The 19,073-nt window shown below is 41.4% G+C and overlaps 1 protein-coding gene across 1 annotated transcript; it reads right to left on the minus strand.

Annotated features, from left to right (window-relative positions):
- Positions 1-11,039: 11,039 nt before the first annotated feature.
- LOC127225569 (N-alpha-acetyltransferase 20-like) lies at positions 11,040-11,821 on the minus strand. The gene has a single exon (XM_051189070.1). It carries the CDS (start codon positions 11,800-11,802, stop codon positions 11,269-11,271), a length of 534 nt encoding a protein of 177 aa, XP_051045027.1. The 5' UTR covers positions 11,803-11,821; the 3' UTR covers positions 11,040-11,268.
- Positions 11,822-19,073: the final 7,252 nt, after the last annotated feature.

Below are 19,073 nucleotides of genomic sequence, written 5' to 3' on the forward strand. Positions count from 1 at the left end.
TGTAGTGGTCTGCAGGGCTACCTTGTACCAGCAGTTTTGAATGCTGGATCACCTGGGACATTGCTTTAGGGAGTCTTGCTTGATCAAACCATGTTAGTCTGGAAGGAATCCACAGCTTTTCATTTTCTGTGGAAACAAAAACAGAAATCCTTTCTCCCAGTAACCTGTCCTTGAACTTAAATTTTGGAGTCAAAGCATTTTTAAAATATATCAGTTGAATTAATCTAGCAGCATTTCTTGTAACAGTTGTTGCTATTTTCTCAGGAGTCAAACAATACAAAGACAACAGAATAGCTTATAGTATCCAGACTCTTTTTGTGTTTTTTATCTTTTTTTTTAAAGGGTGAGTAACAGAAGTTTATTTATGCCTTGCAAAGACTTCTTTTTTTATTTTATTTAATTTTATATAACAAAGTCCAATTAAATGAAAACAAACATTTATACACAATATTTGGGAATTTGGGCGTTGTTCTTTCCAAACTACTTCCTGCTGGTAAGGGGCGCTGTCATGGGGGATTCGAAGAAGATTCAAATATCCTGGCTGTAGTCTGTAGGGCTGTTTTGTCCAGCTGTTTTGAATGTAGGATCACATTGTACTCTGTTTCAGTTGGTCTGGCGTGATCAAACTACATTAGTCTGGAAGGAATCCACATCTTTTCATTTTCTGTGGAAACAAAAATAGAAATCCTTTTTCCCAGTAACTTGTCCTTCAACTTAAATTTTGGAGTCAAAGCATTTTTTTTTAATTTAATTTATTATTTTACATGTCGATCCCAGTTCCCTCTCCCTCCCTCCCTCCCCCCATCCCTCCCTCCCCATCCCTCCCTCCCTCCTTCTCTCCCTTTTACCCTCTCTGCCCTCTCACATGCACTCTAAACACCCTCTCCTCCCATCCCCCCACCCCAATTCCATATGTAGGGCAATGCCATCCAGTTGGGGTCATGTAGATCTGACAGGTCCTGTGAAGTAGGGACTAGGGCTTCTCTCCTGTCTCTAGATTAAGGCAGTTATCCCTCCATGGGGGATATGTTCACAAAGTCCTTTTGTGCACCAGGGATACATCCTGGCTCCACTGTCTGAGGTCTCTCAGACTGCTCAGTCCTTCTGGCTGAGACCCATATTCAGGGGGGCCTGAGTCAGTCCCATGCTGGCTTCCCAGCTATCAGTCTAGTGGCCTTTAGCTCCTCCTTATTCAGGTAAGTTGTCTCTATGTGTTTCTGCCGCTACGTCTCTATGTGTTCTGTGGTCTTGTCCTTTCCATCTGCATCTGGGTTCTAGTTCGACTCAGTATTTATGTATGGGTGTTTGATCCTGTTTTCAACAGGCATTAGTTGAGGGCTCCATGGAGAAGTTAGTTGTTGATCTCACTCTCCGGGAAGGGCATTTATGATAGCCTTTCCACGGAAACTAAGATTGTTAGTTGGGAGCAGTCTTGTAGTTCTCTCGACCTTTCTTTGTGTTCAATTTTATCTTCAAACCAATATTGGCTCCCTCTATTATGTTCTCTCTCTGTCTCTGTCTCTCTCTCTTTCCTATCTTCTGTTCCTAACCAGGCTCAATCTTCCTGGTCGCACATGTTTTCCTTTCCTCCCCCTCATTTTCTCCTACTTCTCTCCATTCGCTGCCCCCCCCCCAACTTCACCTGTGCTCTGGGGGACTTGTCCCTTCCCAGTTCTGTGAGGGACTTTATATGAATCTCTTAGAATACAACTTGTATCCTAGTTGTGTTTTTATCTTTATATGGCTTTTTAAAATTACTCTATTTCTTTTATTTTTATTTTTTATTTCTTGGCTGCCCTGGAATTCATTCCATATATCAGGTTTACTTTGAAATCATAGAGATCTGCTTGCCTCTGCCTCCCGAGTGCTGGAATTAAAGGCATGTGTCACCAATGCCCCAGCTACTTTCTTTCCATTTTTTTTAAAAGCCAGCTGTTCATACACACTATTGAATTGTTAGCAGCACTTCTTAAAAGCTGTGTTTTTTTTTTTTTTAACCACTATGTTAAGTCAGGAAACCTCCCTTAAAGGAGCCATGCAAATCTCTGCTTGTCTCTAGCAAAACATAGCCCAACTTTGAAAAATGATGCTACCAAGAAGCCTTGTTTGTCTTTGTTCTTTTGTTTCTAAAACCCATTTTTTAACCTTTTGTCAAGTTTTAAGTGAAAGTTCTAGGGTCCATGTTGTGGAACCATTTTGTTAGCATGTTTTTCTGCTGGTCTGGTCCCACAGCCGTGCCAGCCCCAAATAATACACAGAGACACTGTATTAAATATAAAGCAGTTGGCCTGTTACTAGTGTTTCTTATCGGATAGCTCTGTCTTAAATATTAACCCATTTCTATTAATCTAAGTATTTCCACGTGGTCTTATCTTACTGGAGAGAGGATCTCGATCTCTATTCTCTCAGTCCTACTTGTTGAATCTCCTCTATCCCCAAATCTTCCTTGTCTCCTAGTCCCACCTATCTTGCTCTCCTATTGGCCAATAGGCCTTTATTTATTAACCAATAAGAGAAACATAATTACAGAATGACATTTCTGTTTCTATTCAAGTTTCTATTGCTGTGATGAAACAACATGACCAAAAGCAACTTGGGTGGGGGTTTATGTGGTTTATACTTCCACACTATAGTCCATCATTGAAGGAAGTCAGGACAGGAACTCAAAGAGGGAAGGAACCTGGTGGCAGGAGCTAATTCAGAGGCCTTGGAGGGGTGCTGCTTACTGGCTTGTTCAGCATGTTTTTTTTTTTCAGCCTGCTTTCTTATAGAACATAGGGCCACCAGCTCAGGGATGTCACTATCTACAATGGGCTGGGCCCACCCCCATCAATCACTAATTTAAGAAAATGCCATGTTGGCTTGCCTACAGCCTGATCTTATGAAAACATTTTTTCTTAATTGAAGTTCCCTCCTTTCCGATAACTCTAGCTTGTGTCAAGTTGACATCAAACTATCTAGGACAATGATCATCCCTTGTAAGTATTGAATGCATTCAAACCTTGCAGGATTGTGTGTCCTCTTTGCCCTGGGTCTTCCTTCATCAAGCCTTCTCTGTGCCCATCTTAGCACTTCAGTGTGCAGTGGCAGTCTCTGCTTGCTCGTGTCCTTGCTCATGTCCTCTTCCATGGGTGGTTAGTAGCTTCCTTCTCAGTAGAGGCAGAGGAGGCTGACTGTGTCAGATGATCTATGCTGTGTGTGGCTTGATGGGCCACTCCCACTCCATCCTTGACCCCTAGACAGAATCGTTCATTTTACCCTGCCCTTTCCTAACGGCGATAATGGCACCATTTAATTCTCATACTGTCAACTTATGGTTATCAATGAGAAAAGAAAAGCTTTGTGAAGAGGAGTAGCCTGGAGATCCAATCAAGAATGAGTGACATGGAGGTGGTTTAAGCTTCCTGATTTAGGCTTCTTGCACATATGATGAGAGAGGTCATTCTGTAAATATGTTTCTCTTCTTAGCTAATTAATAAAGCACTGTTGGCCTACAGGAAAGCAAGACAGGTGGGACTAGGAGACCAGGAGGGTTCTGGGAGATGTAGTAAAGAGGAGTCAAGATGTAGGACATGAGAGATGTGAGAGGTCTGGACCCTTTCTCTGGTAAGATAAGACCACCTGGAAACACTTAGATTGATAGAAATGAGTTAATATTTAAGACAGAGCTAGCCAATCAGAAGCTCTAGCCATTGGGCCAACAGCTTTATAACTAAGAGTCTATGTGTGTTATTTTGGGACTGATGAGACTCTGGGACCAGGCTAGCAGGGAACTGCTTGTAACACACATATTTTAAAGATTTGCATTTACTGTGTGTGTGTGTGTGTGTGTGTGTGTGTGTGTGTGTGTGTGTGTGTGTGTTTCAGTATATGACACACGTGTGTGAGTGCCTAAGGAGGCTGGAAGAGGTCATATGTGGTTAGGTATTTTAGTCAACTTGACACAAACACCTGGGAAGAGGAAGTCTCAACTGAGGAATTGCATCCATAAAACTGGCTTGTAGGCAAGTCTGTGGGACATTTTCTTGATTAATAGTTGATCTGGATGGGCCAAGCCCAGTGTGGGTGAAATGACCCCTGGACAGGTGGCCTTGGGGGAGTATAAAAAAACAGGCTGGCCAAACTGACAAGCAGCAACCCACCATCCCCTGTATATAAATTCCTGCCTTGGCTTCCCTCCAGGAAGGACTGTAAGCTGAAACAGACCCTTTTCTCCTCAAGTTATTTTTGGTCATGTTTATCAAAACAACAGAAAGCAATCTAAAATACCATGGTGCTATTAGAGCTGGAGTTACAAGCGATCATGAGTCACATACGGAAGCTGAATCCAGGTCCTCTGGAAAAGCAATAAGCACTCATAGCCACCGAACCATCTCTCCAGGCTCCATCTTAATACATTGTTTTATTATCTCATGCTTACATCATGAGAGTGTACTGACATGTGGGGTCAGATGAGTCTTTGCTGGAGGCAGCTGTCCTTGGCTCTAGTTCAGTCAGTATTCCTGTGTTTTACTGCCTGGACCCTCCCACACTCTTCCCCCACAGTGTGACAAGCCCAAGTGTCTGCACACACTGCTCAGGGTCTCTTAGGGAAAAGATCTACTGCTTCACTAATACCCCTACAGCTCTTATTGATAACAGCATGCTGGTCATTAAAACCTACTTAGATGTATTGATAGGATATGGGAAAGGCCCTGCTATTGTTCTTTTGCCAAAGCTGTCCCAGAGGCACTTTATCATTACCTGTTTTTTTGTTCTTGTTTATAGATTCGGCAACTGTGGATACAACAATGCACTTGTCCTCCCTCTTTCCCTCCATCCCTCCCTTGCTCCCTCCTTCCCTCCCTCTCTCTCTTTCTCTATTTCTTTCCTGCTTCCTGTTTTTATCAGTCCTAAGTTCTTCTTTTTTTAATCAGTGATCAACATGTTTTAAAATTTAATTAATTTATTTTACATCCCAACCACAGTTTCATGTCCCTCTTCTTCTCCCATTCCCTTCCCCCACCCTTTTCTGCCCCCCTCTCAATCCACACCTCCTCTGTTTTAGTTCAGAAAGGGGCAGTCCTCCTAAAGGTATCAACAAAGCATGGCATATCAAGTTGCAGTAGGACTAAGCACCTCCCCTTGGATTTAGGTTGATCAAGGCAATTCAGTATGAGGAATAGGTTCCTAAGAGCCAGCCAAAACATTAGGGACATCCTTTGCTTCCATTGTTATGAGTCCCCCAAGTAGACCAAGCTACACAACTGTCACACATATGTAGAAGACACAGGTTGATCTCATGCAGGCTCCCTGGTCATTGGTTGACACTCTGTGAGTTCTTATAAGCCATGCTAGTTGTTTCTGTGGTTTTTCTTGTGATGTCCTTGACCCCTCTGGCTCCTACAATCCTTCCTCTCTCTCTCTTCCTCAGGATTCCCTAAGCTCGGCTTAATGTTTGGCTGTAAGGAGTAAGGTTTTTCTGGCCGTTGCTGGTCTTGTCCTGCCACCGCGCCAGCCCCAATTCACACATTGAGACTCTGTATTTGATATAATGCTGTTGGCCCTTTACTTGTTTCGCATTGGCTAGCCTGTCTTAAGTATTAACCCATTCCTATTAATCTATGTATTTCCATGTGGTCTCATCTTATTGAGAGCTGGCGTCCTGCTCTCTCCAGACTCTCCATCTTGACTCCTCCTTACTCTTTCCTCCTTGTCTCCTAGTCCCGCCTATCTAGCTTTCCTATTGGCCAACAGTGCTTTATTCATTAACCAATATGAGAAACATATTTACAGAATGACATCTCCCATCATTTGGCTATAGGTCTCTTTATCTCTTTCCATCAGATACTAAATGAAGGTTCTCTGATGGCAATTAGGATAATCACCAATCTGATCACAGAATATTTCCAGTTCAAGCTATATATACACTATTACTAGGAGTCTTAGTTGGGATCATCCTTGTAGACTTGTGGGAGTTTCCATTGCATCAGGTTTCTACCTGACCCCAAAATCTCCCCAGTTTTCAATCATCTCTTTCAGTACTTTCCACACAATCCCTCAAGTTCCCATTCCCATCTGCTCTTTGTTCACCCAGGGGATCTCTTCTTTCCCTTCCCTGGGAGATCCATGCTTTCCCCCATTGGGCCCTCCATATTACCTAGCCTCTCTGGGTCTGTGGATTGTAGCATGGTTATCCTTTACTTTTCAGCAAATATCCACTTATGAGAGAAAATACTATATTTATCTTTCTGGATCTTAGTTACCTCATTTAGGATGATTTTTTTCTAGTTCAGTACATTTGCCTGCAAATTTCATGATATAATTGTGTTTGACAGTTGAGTAATTCTCCAATGTGTAAATGTACCACAGTTTCTTTATCCTTTGTTGGTTGAGGAGCATCTTGGTTGTTTCCAGGCTCTGGCTATTATAAACAAAGCTGCTGTGAGCATAGCTGGGCAAATGTCCTTGTGATCTAATTGAGCATCCTTTGGGTATATGCTCAACATTGACATAGCTGGGTCTTGAGGTAGGTTGATCCTCAATTTCCTGAGAAACTGCCATACTGATTTTCAAAGTGGCTGTGAAAGTTTTCACTCACCAGCAATGGAGGAGCATTTCCTCTCCTCTCCTCTTTTTTTTTTTTTTTTAATCTTTGCCATTCTGACAGGTGTGAGATGGGCTCTCAGAGTTATTTTGATTTTCATTTCCGTGATAGCTAAGGATGTTGGATACTTCTTTAAGTGTTTCTCTGCCATTTGAGATTCTCCTGTTGAGATTTCTGTTTAGATCTGTATCCATTTTTAAATTGGATTTCTTTTGATGTCTAACTTCTTGAGCTTTTTGAGTTCTTTATATATTTTGGAGATTAACATTCTGTCAGATGTGGGGTTGGTGAAAATATTTTTTTTTCATTCTGTAGGCTGATGTTTTGTCCTATTGTCAATGTCCTTGGCCTTACAAAAGCTTTTCAGTTTCACAAGGTCCCATTCATTAATCGTCGATCTTACTGTCTGTGCTACCAGTGTTCTACTTTGTATGTTGTCTCCTGTGCCAATGAGTTCAAGGCTATCTCCCACTTTCTCTTCTGTCAGGTTCAGTGTTACTGAATTTATGTTAAGGTCTTTGATCCACTTGGACTTGAGTTCTGGGCAGGGTGATAGATATGGATCTATTTGCATTCTTCTGCATGCTGACATCCAGTTATGCCAGCAACATTTGTTTTCCCACTGTATAATTTTGGTTTCTTTGTCAAAAATCGAGTGTCCATAGGTGTGTGAATTTATGTCATGGCCTTTTATTTAATTCTGTCTGATCCACCTGTCTGTTTTTGTATAATATTGTTTTGTTTTTCCTTATGAAGTTGAGATTGTTCTCTCAAGGTCTGTAAAGAATTGTGTTAGAATTTTGATGGGGAATGCATTGAATCTGTAAATTGCTTTGGCAAGATGGCCATTTTTACTATGCTAATCTTACCTATCCAAGAGCATGGGATTTCTTTCCATCATCCGGTGTCTTCTTCAGTTTCTTTTTTCAAATATTTAAAGTTCTTGTCAAACAGGTCCTTCACTTGCTTGGTTAGAGTTACCCAAATATATTTTATATTGTTTGTGGCTGTTTCGAAGGATGTTATTTCTCTGATTTCTCTCTTTTATCATTTGTATAGAAGAGGGTAAGAGGGATACTATTTTTTTTTTTTTTTTTTTTTTTTTTTTTTTTGTTAATCTTGTATCCAGCCACTTTGGTAAAGCTGTATATCAGCTGTAGAAGTTCCCTGGTCGAATTTTTTTGGGATCACTTATGTATACTATCATGTCATCTGCAAATAGCAATACATTGACTTCTTTTTCCAATTTGTATCCCCTTGATCTCTTTTTGTTGCCTTATTGCTCTAGCTAGAACTTTGAGTAGTAATTTGAATAGATATGGAGAAAGTGGACAGACTTGTCTTGTTCCTGATTTTAGTGGAATTTTTAAAGTTTCTCTCCATTTAACTTGATGTTGGCTATTGGCTGGTTGTATATTGCTTTCATTATATTTAGATATGTTCCTTCTATCACTGGTCTCTCCAAGACTTTTATCATAAAGCAGTGTTGGAGTTTGTTAAAGGTCTTTTCAGCATCTAATGAAAGGATCATGCGGGTTTTTTTTTTCCAGTTTGTTTATATACCAGAATACACTGACAGATTTTTGCATGTTGTACCTACCATCCCTGCATCTCTGGGAGGATGCACACTTGATTATGGTGGATGATCATTTTGATGTGTTCTTGGATTCAGTTTTCCAGTATTTTATTTAGTATTTTTGCATCAATGTTCATGAGAAAAATTGGTCTGTAATTCTCTTTCTTTTGTTGAGTCTTTGTGTGGTTTGGGTATCAGGGTAACTATGGCCTCATAAAAAGAATTTGGCAATATTCCTTCTGTTTCTATTTTATGGGATAATTTGAAGAATACTAGTGCTAGCTCTTCTTTGAAAGTCTGATAGAATTCTGGGCTGAAACCATCTGGCATTGGGTTTTTTGTTTGTTTTGTTGATTGATTGGTAGATTTTTAATGACTACTTCTATTTCCTTAGGTGTTGTAAATCTATTTAAATTGTTTATCTGATTTTTATTTTTGTATGTGGTATCTATCTATCAAGAAATTTGTTCATTTATTTTAGATTTTCTAATTTGTAGAGTACAGGTTTTTGAAGTATGGCCTAATGATTCTCTGGATTTCTTCAGTATCTATTGTTATGTTCCCCTTTTTCATTTCTGATTTTGTTAATTTGGATATTCTCTCTCTACCTTTTGGTCAGTTTTGGATAAGGGTCTGTCTGTCTTATTGATTTTTCTCAAATGATCATCTCTTCATTTTTTGATTCTTTGCGTTGTTTATATATATATATATATATATATATATATATATATATATATATTATTGATATCAGTCCTTTTCTGATTAGTTCCAGTCATCTAATTCTCCTGGGTGAGTTTGCTTGTTTTTGTTCTAGAGGTTTTAGGTGTGCTGTTAAGTCACCAGTATGAGATTTTTTTTTTCCAAATTCTTTATGCAGGCCCTTAGTGCGATGAACTTTCCTCTTAACACTGTTTTCATTGTGTCCCGTAAATTTGGGTATGTTGTGAATTCATTTTATTGAATTCTAGAAAGTCTTTAGTTTCTTTATTTATTTCTTCCTTGACCCAGTAGTAATGCAGCTGAGAATTGTTTTGTTTCTATGAGTTTGTAGGTTTTCTGTAGTTTGTGTTGTTGAACTCTGACTTTAAGCCATAATGATCTGATAAGATATAAGGAGTTATTCCAATTTTGTGTCTGTTGAGACTTATGCTTTTTGGAGCCCATTCCCTGTGGAGGAATACTTTGTTTAGCCTAGATACATGGGATGGGCCTTGATCCTGCCTCAAGTTAGTGACAGACTTTATTGACTCCCCATGGGAGGCCTCACCCTCTCTGAGGAGTAGATGGGAGGTGGAGTAGGGAGAAAGTATGGGGAGCAGGAGGAGAGGAGGAAGGGGAACTAGGATTGGTACATAAGATAAAAAATGATATTTTAATAAAAAAAAAATGACACACACACACACCAAAACAACATTTGCTTTGTGACCAAGTATGTGGTTAATTTTGGAGAAGGTTTCATGAGGTGCTAAGAACAAGGCATATTCTTTGGGTGAAATGTTCTGTGAATGTCTGTTAGGTTCATTTGAGTCATAAAATCTGTTCTGTTACTTCTCTGTTTCGTTTCTGTCTGGATGGCATGTCCATTGGTGAGAGTGGGGTGTTGAAGTCTCCCTCTATAAATGTATGGGGTTTGAGATGTGATTTAAGCTTTAGTAATGTTTCTTTTACAAATGTGGGTGCTCCTTTATTTGGGGCATAGGTGTTCAGAATTGAAACATCATCTTGGTGGATTTGTCCTTTGATGAATATGAAATGTCTTTCTCCATCTCTTTTGATTAATTTCTGTTTAAAGTCTATTTTGTTAGATATTAGGATACCTACACCAGCTTTCTCCTTAGGTCCATTTGATTGGAAAATCTTTTTCCAATCCTTTACTCTGAGATAATGTCTGTCTTTAATGTTTAGATGTGTTTCTTGTATGCAGCAGAAGGATGGATCCTGTTTTTATATTCATTCTATTAGCCTGTATCTTTTTATTGGTAAATTGAATCCATTTATATTGAGAGATATTAGTAACCAATGATTTTTAATTCCTGTTATTTTTGTTGTTGCTGGTGTCGTTGTTGGTGTGTGTATGTTTCCCTTCTTTGGGTTTTACTGGTATGGGATTATTTACTGCCTGTGTTTTTGTGGATGTAGCTAACTTCCTTGGGTTGGAGTTTTCCTTCTACCTTCTATAGGGCTGAATCTGTGGATTGATATTGATTAAATTTGACTTTGTCATGAAAATACCTTGTTTTCTCCATCTATGATGATTGAAAGTTTTGCTGGGTATAAAAGTCTGGGCAGGTATCTGTGGTCTCTTAGAGTCTGTAAGACATCTGTCCAGGCCCTTTAGTCATTCAGAATCTCCATTGAGAGGTCTGTGTTATTCTGATAGGTTTGCCTTTATATGTTACTTTGGTTTTTTTTTTTCCCTTTGTAGTTTTTAATATTCTTTATTTATTCTGTATGTTTAGTTTTTTGATTATTATGTAGCAAGGAGAATTTTTTTTTCTGGTTCAGTATATTTGGTATTCCATAAGCTCTTGTACGTTTAAAGCTATGTCCTTTAGGTTGAGGACATTTTCTTTTATGATTTTGTTAAATATTTTTCTGGCCTTTGAGCAGGAATTCTTTTTTTTTTTTTTCATAGTCAACAATGTATTTTACTATACATCTCAGATTTATACATTTCATATATGCTTTTAAAGCTTCAATTAGCAATTCAATACAAAATTTTATATATATATGTGTGTGTGTGTGTGTGTGTGTGTGTGTGTGTGTGTGTGTGTGTGTGCAGCAGTGGTTCTCAGGCACAGGATTTAGGAGGAGGAAGGGAGTCTTTCCTTGGCATGTACTGCATACTGTCAACCATGATAATGAAAATGTGTCCTTCTGACTTAGCTGCCTTGATTGAATTTTACTGTGGCAAACAGTTTGAACATGTATGCTATTACTCATTGAAACAATGAGATTTGAAGTAAGTGTATAACCTCTATTTTATCATGAATTCTTTAAGACCTAAATGATTACTTTCCTCCTAATAGAGTTCCAAGATCACCCTATGAAAATAATATGTCCACAAACTTGTCTGGAACACCTGCCTAAGAACCACTGCCTATGGTTATTCAATGTCCTTGGGCCTCACAGGATGAGGTAATGGTATGATGGATTTCTTCTCAGTGTCTCTGGAAAGTGCTTTCCTCATATCATAGGCATCCTTGTCAGGCTCCCCATTGCTGGCTGAGTAGTACTCTATGACTGTCTTGTAGATGCTGTAGCCCAGCTGCTTGTACATGTTGACTGCAACTTGATTGGACACTCTTACAAAGACAAAAAAAAATCCACCTTTTCTTTCTGAAATCTCCTCTAGAAACTCCAGAAGTTTAGCAGCCAAGTCAAGACGGCGGAATTGAGGGGCAACAGACAGGGCTGTGACCTGTCCATGCCACTCTTCCTTAGCTACTGAGCCTTCTGCTTTGCCCATAATATAACCCATTAGTTCTCCGCCAGGTGCCTCTGCAACAATGAAATACTCTGGCCAGTGGGAAAGGTACTGCAAGTAAAAGGGAATCCCATACGTTTCTGTAAGTGGATACAAGTTAATGTTGTTGAAGCGGAACAGATCGTCGCAGGTGAAGGCCCGGAGCATGGTCATTGCACCACAGCCAGCCTCCAAGCCCCTGAGCAGGAATTCTTTTCCTTCCGCTATTCCTATTATTTTTATGTCTGATCTTGTCATAGTGTCCTAGATTTCCTAATGTTTTATATTAGGGATTTTTTTAGGTTTAACATTTACTTTTATCAATGAATCTATTTCCTCTATAGTATCCACACCACCCGAGATTCTATCTTCATCTCTTGTATTCCTTTGGTGATGCTTGCATCTGTAGTTCCTGTTCACTTACCCAGATTTTCCATCTCCAGAATTCCCTCAGTTTGTGTTTTCTTTGTGTGTGACTATGTGTGTTTAATATATTTATTTATTATATAATTTTAAAATTTAAATTAGAAACAAGCTTGTTTTACATATCAATACCAGTTCCCACACTCTCCTGTCCTCTCCTGTTCCCCCCACCAACCCCCATCCCATATCCTTTCTGCTCCCAGGGAGGGTGAGGCCTTCCATGGGGAGTCTTCAAAGTCTGTCATATCATTTGGAGCAGGGCCCAGGCTCTCTCCATGTGTCTAGGCTGATAAAATATCCCTCTATGTAGAATGGGATAAATACTGATCCACTACCAGAGGCCCCATAGATTGACCAGTCCTTCCAACTAAGACCACATTCAAGGAATCTGGGTCGGTCCTATGCTGGTTTCCCAGCTATCAGACTGGAGTTCATGAGCTCCCCCTTGTTCAGGTCAGTGGTTTCTATGGCTTTCTCTAGCCAGGTCTTGACCCCTTTGCTCATCACTCCTCCCTGTCTGTAACTGGATTCCTAGAGTTCGGCTCAGTGTTTAGCTGTGGGTGTCTGTTTCTGCTTCCATCAGCTACTAGATGAAAGCTCTAGGATGGCATATAAGGTAGTCATCAATCTCATTATCAGGGAAGAGCATTTAAAATAGCCTCTCTATATTGCTTAGATTGTTAGTTGGGGATATCTTTGTAGATCTCTGGACATTTCCCTGGTGCCAGATTTCTCTTAAAGCATAAATGGCTCCCTCTATTATGCTATTTCTTTTCTTGCTCTCCTCTATTTTTTCCCTGCCTCAATCTTGTGTTTTCTTTATTACTTCTATTTCTATTTTCAGATCTTGAACAGTTTTATTTGTTTCTGTCAACTATTTGGTTTTTTTCTTCTTGACATTCGTAAAGAAATGTATTGATTTTGGCTATTTTGGTTTGTCTTTTCTTCAATTTCTTTAAGAGATTTTACTTTTCCTCCTTAAGTACCTTTATCATCTTCATAAAGTTATTTTTAACTTTATGAATTTTTTTGTGCTTCAGCTGTGTTATAATTTTCAGGTTTTGCAATCATAGGATAACTGGATTCTGATGGTGACATAGCATTGCCCTTTCTTCATTGTGTTCTTACACTGGCATTTAGGCATCTGGATTTGGGATTCTGTTTGTCTTGGGTGGGTGGATGTTTTGTTTTTTGGTTTCTGGTTCCTGTCTGGTTTTCTGGCCTAAGTGGCCAAGGGTTCTGGTGTCTGTTGAATCTTCAGGTCTAGTAGGGTATCTCTGCTGGGGTTTTGGGGCCTTGGGTTCCTTGATCCAGTTTGGCCTCTAGTAAAGCTGAAGTCTTCTTGTGTCCTAGATCCAGCCTTGCCTCCAGTAAAGCCTGAGTCTTCTTCTGGGATACCTAGGACCAGCCTGGCCTCTAGTAGAGTTTCTGGGGCTGTTCTTCCAAATGGTATGGGCTCTACCTAGGCCTATGGCATCTGTTCTTCCAAATGGTATGGACTGTGTCAGGCCTATGGAGTCTGCCTGAGTTCTGGGGAAGGGTTGGCTGTGGGCAGGATGATGTGGTTGAAGAGGTTGGGCAGTAGTATGAGACTTGGAGGAGCAGAATCCAGAGGGAGGCATCAGTCCAGCTGGCAGGTAGCTCATTCACCTAATTGTCTATTAGTAAGTGTTACACCTCAGCAATGGGATTCCTTGGGAGTTGTGGGTAGGGCCCAGTAGTGGTGCTGGTGCTGAGATGAGAGGGGGTGGGCACAGGACAGGAAGGTCCTCAGTGGCAGCAGTCTGCTGGCATTATGGGGGAGACACAGAAGCAGCAGAGCCAGGGACTGGGGAAGGGTCCTGGGGAGGGAGAGGGGCAGGCTCCTGGGAGAGGTGCAATTCTGTTGACCTAGCTTTTTTTTTTTTTTGTTTTTGTTTTCATTTAATACTTTATTTTGGAGACCTCTTCCCATCAGTGCCCAAATATAAAGAAAGAGAAGCTCAGCAAATACATGCCTCTTAATGTTTACATTAAGAGCTTTGTGTAACAAAATGTAATAAAATATAGCTAGATAATTTTCAGCACTTTTGTAATCGATCACAGATTTCTATCTAGGACTTATGCCTATGGTGGGTTTTGTTATTTGAGTCTTTACTGAATCCTGAGATAACTACATTCTCACACTGTGAGGGGTCTTTTGTCTCCTCACTGGGTGGGTTTCCTGATCCTTGTGGTTTTACAATGGCTTCATTGATAGTTGCTGTTGGGCTCACAGATGCGACTGGTGCCTTCTGTGATGCCTTGGCTCTACTGCAGTTACCCTTTCCTGCACATACACAGTTAGTCTCTACAGGGTAGCAGCACCAGCCTGAGTCCACACTTAAACATCTCTGGAATCCACTGTTGGGATTGTCTGTATGTAATATTTGGTTATCACTTATTTAATCTATTGGTTGATTAATTAGGCGATTATTTGTGGACATTACTGTGCATGGTGATGGCTTCATAAAGACATTTTCATACAGGTATTCCATGCATTTTGGTCATATTCACCACCCTCCTTCTCCTTCTCCCCACTCTTTATTCTCATTCATCCCCTAGACAGTCTCACTTCTGCTTTCACGTCCTCTGTACATGTGTGGCTTTGTGTCTATTAAACTCTAAGATCCACAAGCGAGAGAAAATGGGATACCCGTTTTTCTGATTCTTAGCTTAACATGATGAATTCCTGTATCATTAATCATGACATATTGCCCTATGTTATTAATTATGCAATTGTACTTATGTCAACAGCTCTAGTGTGATCTGTTTTGACCGGCATGCAGCACCTATAAATGCAGGCATGTGTGTTCTTGCTCTCTACCTGTTCCCTCCCCCCACCACCTTTATGGGCGAGATCATAGATTTATTGTGGCTTGTGGGGTTTGCAGTAACTTAAAGGGGGATAGAGATTTAGGCTGGCTTGTGGCGCTGGAGATTTCAGTTTGTCCTGGCAGGGAGGGCACAGTAGATAGAGCTGGGAGGTTCACATCCCAGAGGCCAGGAAGAAAGGCAGCCAAGTCCTTCTCTAACTTTCTCCTTCCCCATTTGTTCCCACTGGGTTCCCCATTTATGGGATGGTGCCACCTGCATTCATCCCTCCCTTGAGACACCCTCACCTGTTTCTTAGAGATTAAAGTGTGCCCCATTTCTTGTCTATTTTCTCCTTCATTTTCTTCTAATTTGATTTTTTTAACTTATAGTATAATCCTGCCTTTCTAAATAAAATGTCTGCATTTTTAAAATTTGGTACTTAAAATATGCCAATTCTCACTACCCCAAAAGACATTTTTCTTAATTTTTGGCATTTACTATGGTTTCCAGTTTTTACAATCTAAGCTATGAAGTCCCTGGCAATGCCTAGTGACATGGTCACATGTGAAGGGACACCAGACAAGGTTCGCTCAGGGCCCTAGCATCTCAGGAAGTCTTGGTGAGTAGCTCAGTGTCCAGAGGCTAAGTTTTTTTCTTGTGCTGTGGAACTGTCTTCAGCTTCTGCTTTTTACATGCAAAAGGGTCAGAGGGAGCAAAGCCTGGATGAAAAGGGTTATTTAAGTCTCTGAAGGTGAGACGGGCAGGACATGATTACAATGAGACATGGGGTAGGGGGTCTGCAGATGGCTGCACCAGGTGCTAAGTCCACCACTGGGCATGAGGAACATACCATCATCCTCAGCACCCAAGAGTTGTGCTTTATACCCCGTGGACATGCTATGGGTTTCTGGAAGTTATTTCTGAGATGTCCGACTCTTGTGCAGGCCTCACCTGAGCCTCATAAAGAGAAGTAAGTCAGAAGTCAGCTCTGAGCATGCTCCAGCAAGGTCAGGATGATCTGGCTTCTGGGTTGTCTCTGGATTCTCTAAAGGGTTTTAATAACAGAAAGTGATTAACCTGCAGCAGGGACCTACCTTGTCATACTAAGTAGCAGGTGACTATAAACTTACCCTTTATAAGCCAATATAAAGAGATTAAATCTGATTGCCTGGTAGAGGTTTTCCCCACAACTAATGAAACCATATGTTGATTAGAGGAATATTCCTAAAGGGTTAGTTACTTTGTTTTTCTTCTGCAATTAGCAATGGTGGTCTAAGAGAGGAGGAGAGAACACCACCATGCCACAGTTCTCATAGGTCTGGGTCATTATCTTTGAGGGCCAATGCTGATCTGGCATTCTGGACAAGAGAATTGAATGGGCCTCTCCAGGGTTTTTTTGCATCCTCTCTGTCTACTCCAGGGCCAGAGGGGTGGATAGACCCCAGAGAGAGCCCCATCATTGATACTTGGGATTCAGTAATAGAGTTACTAACTTTTTGGATTCCCAAATAACTAAACTTCTGTCTTCCCAGAAGACCCACATTTGGGTGTGATCCTCAAGTTACTATACTGTGAAGTTGCTGTCTTTGATAAACGACTTGCTACCTGCAGAGGGCCACTTATATAAATGTTACCCTGCCTGGTATTTGTTTGGATGAAGCATTTTTAGAAACTGCTCCAGGTTGTAGAGAAAGATGCTTAAAATCAGGAAACAGATGCTTCTACAGTCAGTGTAGAAGGGTGGAGTGGCATAGCTTAGGAGATTCTGGGTAAAAGCACATCAGGGAGCCTGTCAGTGGGTGCCCTCAGCTACCATCTACTCTGTGATATTCACAGAGCATGCTCACACATGGGGCTTCTTTTCCTACCACCTCAAGACATGTATAGAGCCTATGCCCAGGTACTAGGTTACCATCACCTGAGAGACATTTACAAGTGTACTCACACCCAACCCAGATTGCAAGCCTCCTATCCACCTACACATCTTTCTCTACTGGAGAAAGGAACTATGAACTATGCCCAGCCTGTTCTCCAAAGCTCAGAGTCTTGGAAGAAAGTAATAGCCTGCCAAGTAATAGCCCAGACATGAGGGAAGAGTGTTTTCCAGCCTGTGTCTCCACAGAGGACTTCAACCTGATTCTGTGGATCCTATTCATGGCTTCCAGCAATGACCCTTGAGACCAGGATGGCTGGGCTCCAAGCAGTCACTGCTTCTTGATGACTGAGTGAATCTAGTTCTCTTTCTCAGATGCATAATCAATATTTAGAAAGATTTTGCACACCAGAACTGCCTTGTGAGCAAATTAACTTGGCAAGTTTTCCCTTGAGGGTCACCTCTGCTGGTGGCTCCCCTTCACTGCTCTGCCACCATGTCCTCACCTGAGACCCAGTGGGGGTTGGAACCCATTTACCCTCCCCTGACTTGCTGAGGCATCTCTGCAACCTCTCTTTGTCATGGGCCACTGTGGAGACAGGTTTTCTGCCTCCCAAGAAATGACTCATTAACATGCCTTCAAATCCCAATTTCCATCTCCCTTCCCACTCTTCCTCTTGCTGGGAGACTTTGATACACCAGAGCTTTGAAGAAGAAAGTCCCTTGTTTCTCAGGGACAGAATTCTTTAGCCTGAGTACTTCCATTGAGATATTCTTACACATTTTTTTTTTTTTTTTTGATCACCACAGTAATGCTAAGTGATGGGTCTGGTGTCTTTCTGATTCTTATTAACTTTTCTTCTTTTCATTTTGAAGTAGGTATCAGATAGGCGTGGGGGCTGGCGGGAGCAGTTTCCTGGGACAAGATGAAGTTTGCTCTGAGCTCTGCAGTAACTCCTGCATTGATAAGCTCACAGCTGAAAAAAAAAAAGATTGGCTCCCCATCTCCTGCAGCCTCTAATCATTGCGATGCAAATTCCATAGAAAAGAACTGCGGGAGTCCCAGTGGCTGGAATCAGACACCATTGAAATGGGAACAGATGCCAGGCCTGGGTATTAGAAAGCCAGGTTCCCAGGTTGCATCTCTGAAAATTTCCTCCTCTGTCAGAACTGTAATTCCTTGCTGGAAGGGAGAGGCTAACCTCTTCATTCTTCTCTTTTCAAGTACCTGCTGTGGAAGGTAGCCAGGTGTTCTGGGCCCTGTCTACCTGACCATTGCTTTTGGGGTTTTCTCTGCTAGGGACGGATGCCCAGGTTGGTCAAAGCCACCTGCATCTCTTTTACGAAGGGGATGGGAAGGTCAAACTCAGCTCAGATAGCGGCAGAAGCCCCTCCTTGCCCTTCAGGCCAGCACTGATGGAGAAGAGAATTCCTTTGTTGCAGAGCGGGGCTCCATGAATAAAGATGAGCCCGTGGGTGGTTTCATCCAGCAGCTTCACTTGCCCAGCTTCCTGACAAATAGAACTCTGATTTTGACAGGAGGGTTTCTGCTTTGTTTTTGAATTCTCCTCATTAATATTTTCCCCTTATAAAGTTGGTGTCGCCCAGTGTCTTGATGTTCAAAGATCTGTCTGTGATTCAGACTTCTAGCATACATGTGGTAATCAGGATTACTGGTATCATTAAGTCTTCTCTCTCCTAAGTAGGGAAACTGAGGATCTGAATGAGGACGTGGTCTAACCACAGTTACTTCGTTTAGTAGCTACTTGTCTTGTTGTGACAAAATAATACCCGACCAAACAGCTTAATGATGGAAATGTTTATTTTGGTTCACAGTTCAAAGGGAAACATGCACGATGGCAGGAGGAACCAATTACAGTTTTGTACAGAATCAGGAAGCAAGTGTGTGTGTGTGTGCGCACTACAACTTGGACTCCAGACCCTGAGTACAGTCACCTGGGAGTAAACCCTGATTCTAGTTAGGGTAACTGGGGTAAGTGCTGTTCTTTTGCTGCAGTGGCGGGCAATAAAACACGAACACGAGACTCAATGAGCCCATGTGGAGTTTATTGGTGGAGGGAAAAGAAGGGCTGGGAGATGTTGGCCAACTGGGAGCAGAGAAGAGGTGGGGGGGGGGGGGCGAATGGAGACAGAGAGAGTTAACCTGTGGAGGAGCTCACTTAAAAGAGGAAGCTTGCATATGCGTACTGAGTCCTTATGCAGTCCCTTGATGTGTGACTTAGCCATGACATGACCATGAAATACAGGGCCCTTTGAGCTGCCTGAATGCCGGTTTTGCATGTCCCATCCATTG

The sequence above is a fragment of the Phodopus roborovskii genome, unplaced genomic scaffold, assembly GCF_943737965.1.
Source record: "Phodopus roborovskii unplaced genomic scaffold, PHOROB, whole genome shotgun sequence".
NCBI lineage: Eukaryota > Metazoa > Chordata > Mammalia > Rodentia > Cricetidae > Phodopus > Phodopus roborovskii.

Excerpts from the sequence above, each read along its gene's own strand:
- LOC127225569 (XM_051189070.1), bottom strand. The coding sequence starts at position 11,802 with ATGACCATGCTCCGGGCCTTCACCTGCGACGATCTGTTCCGCTTCAAC.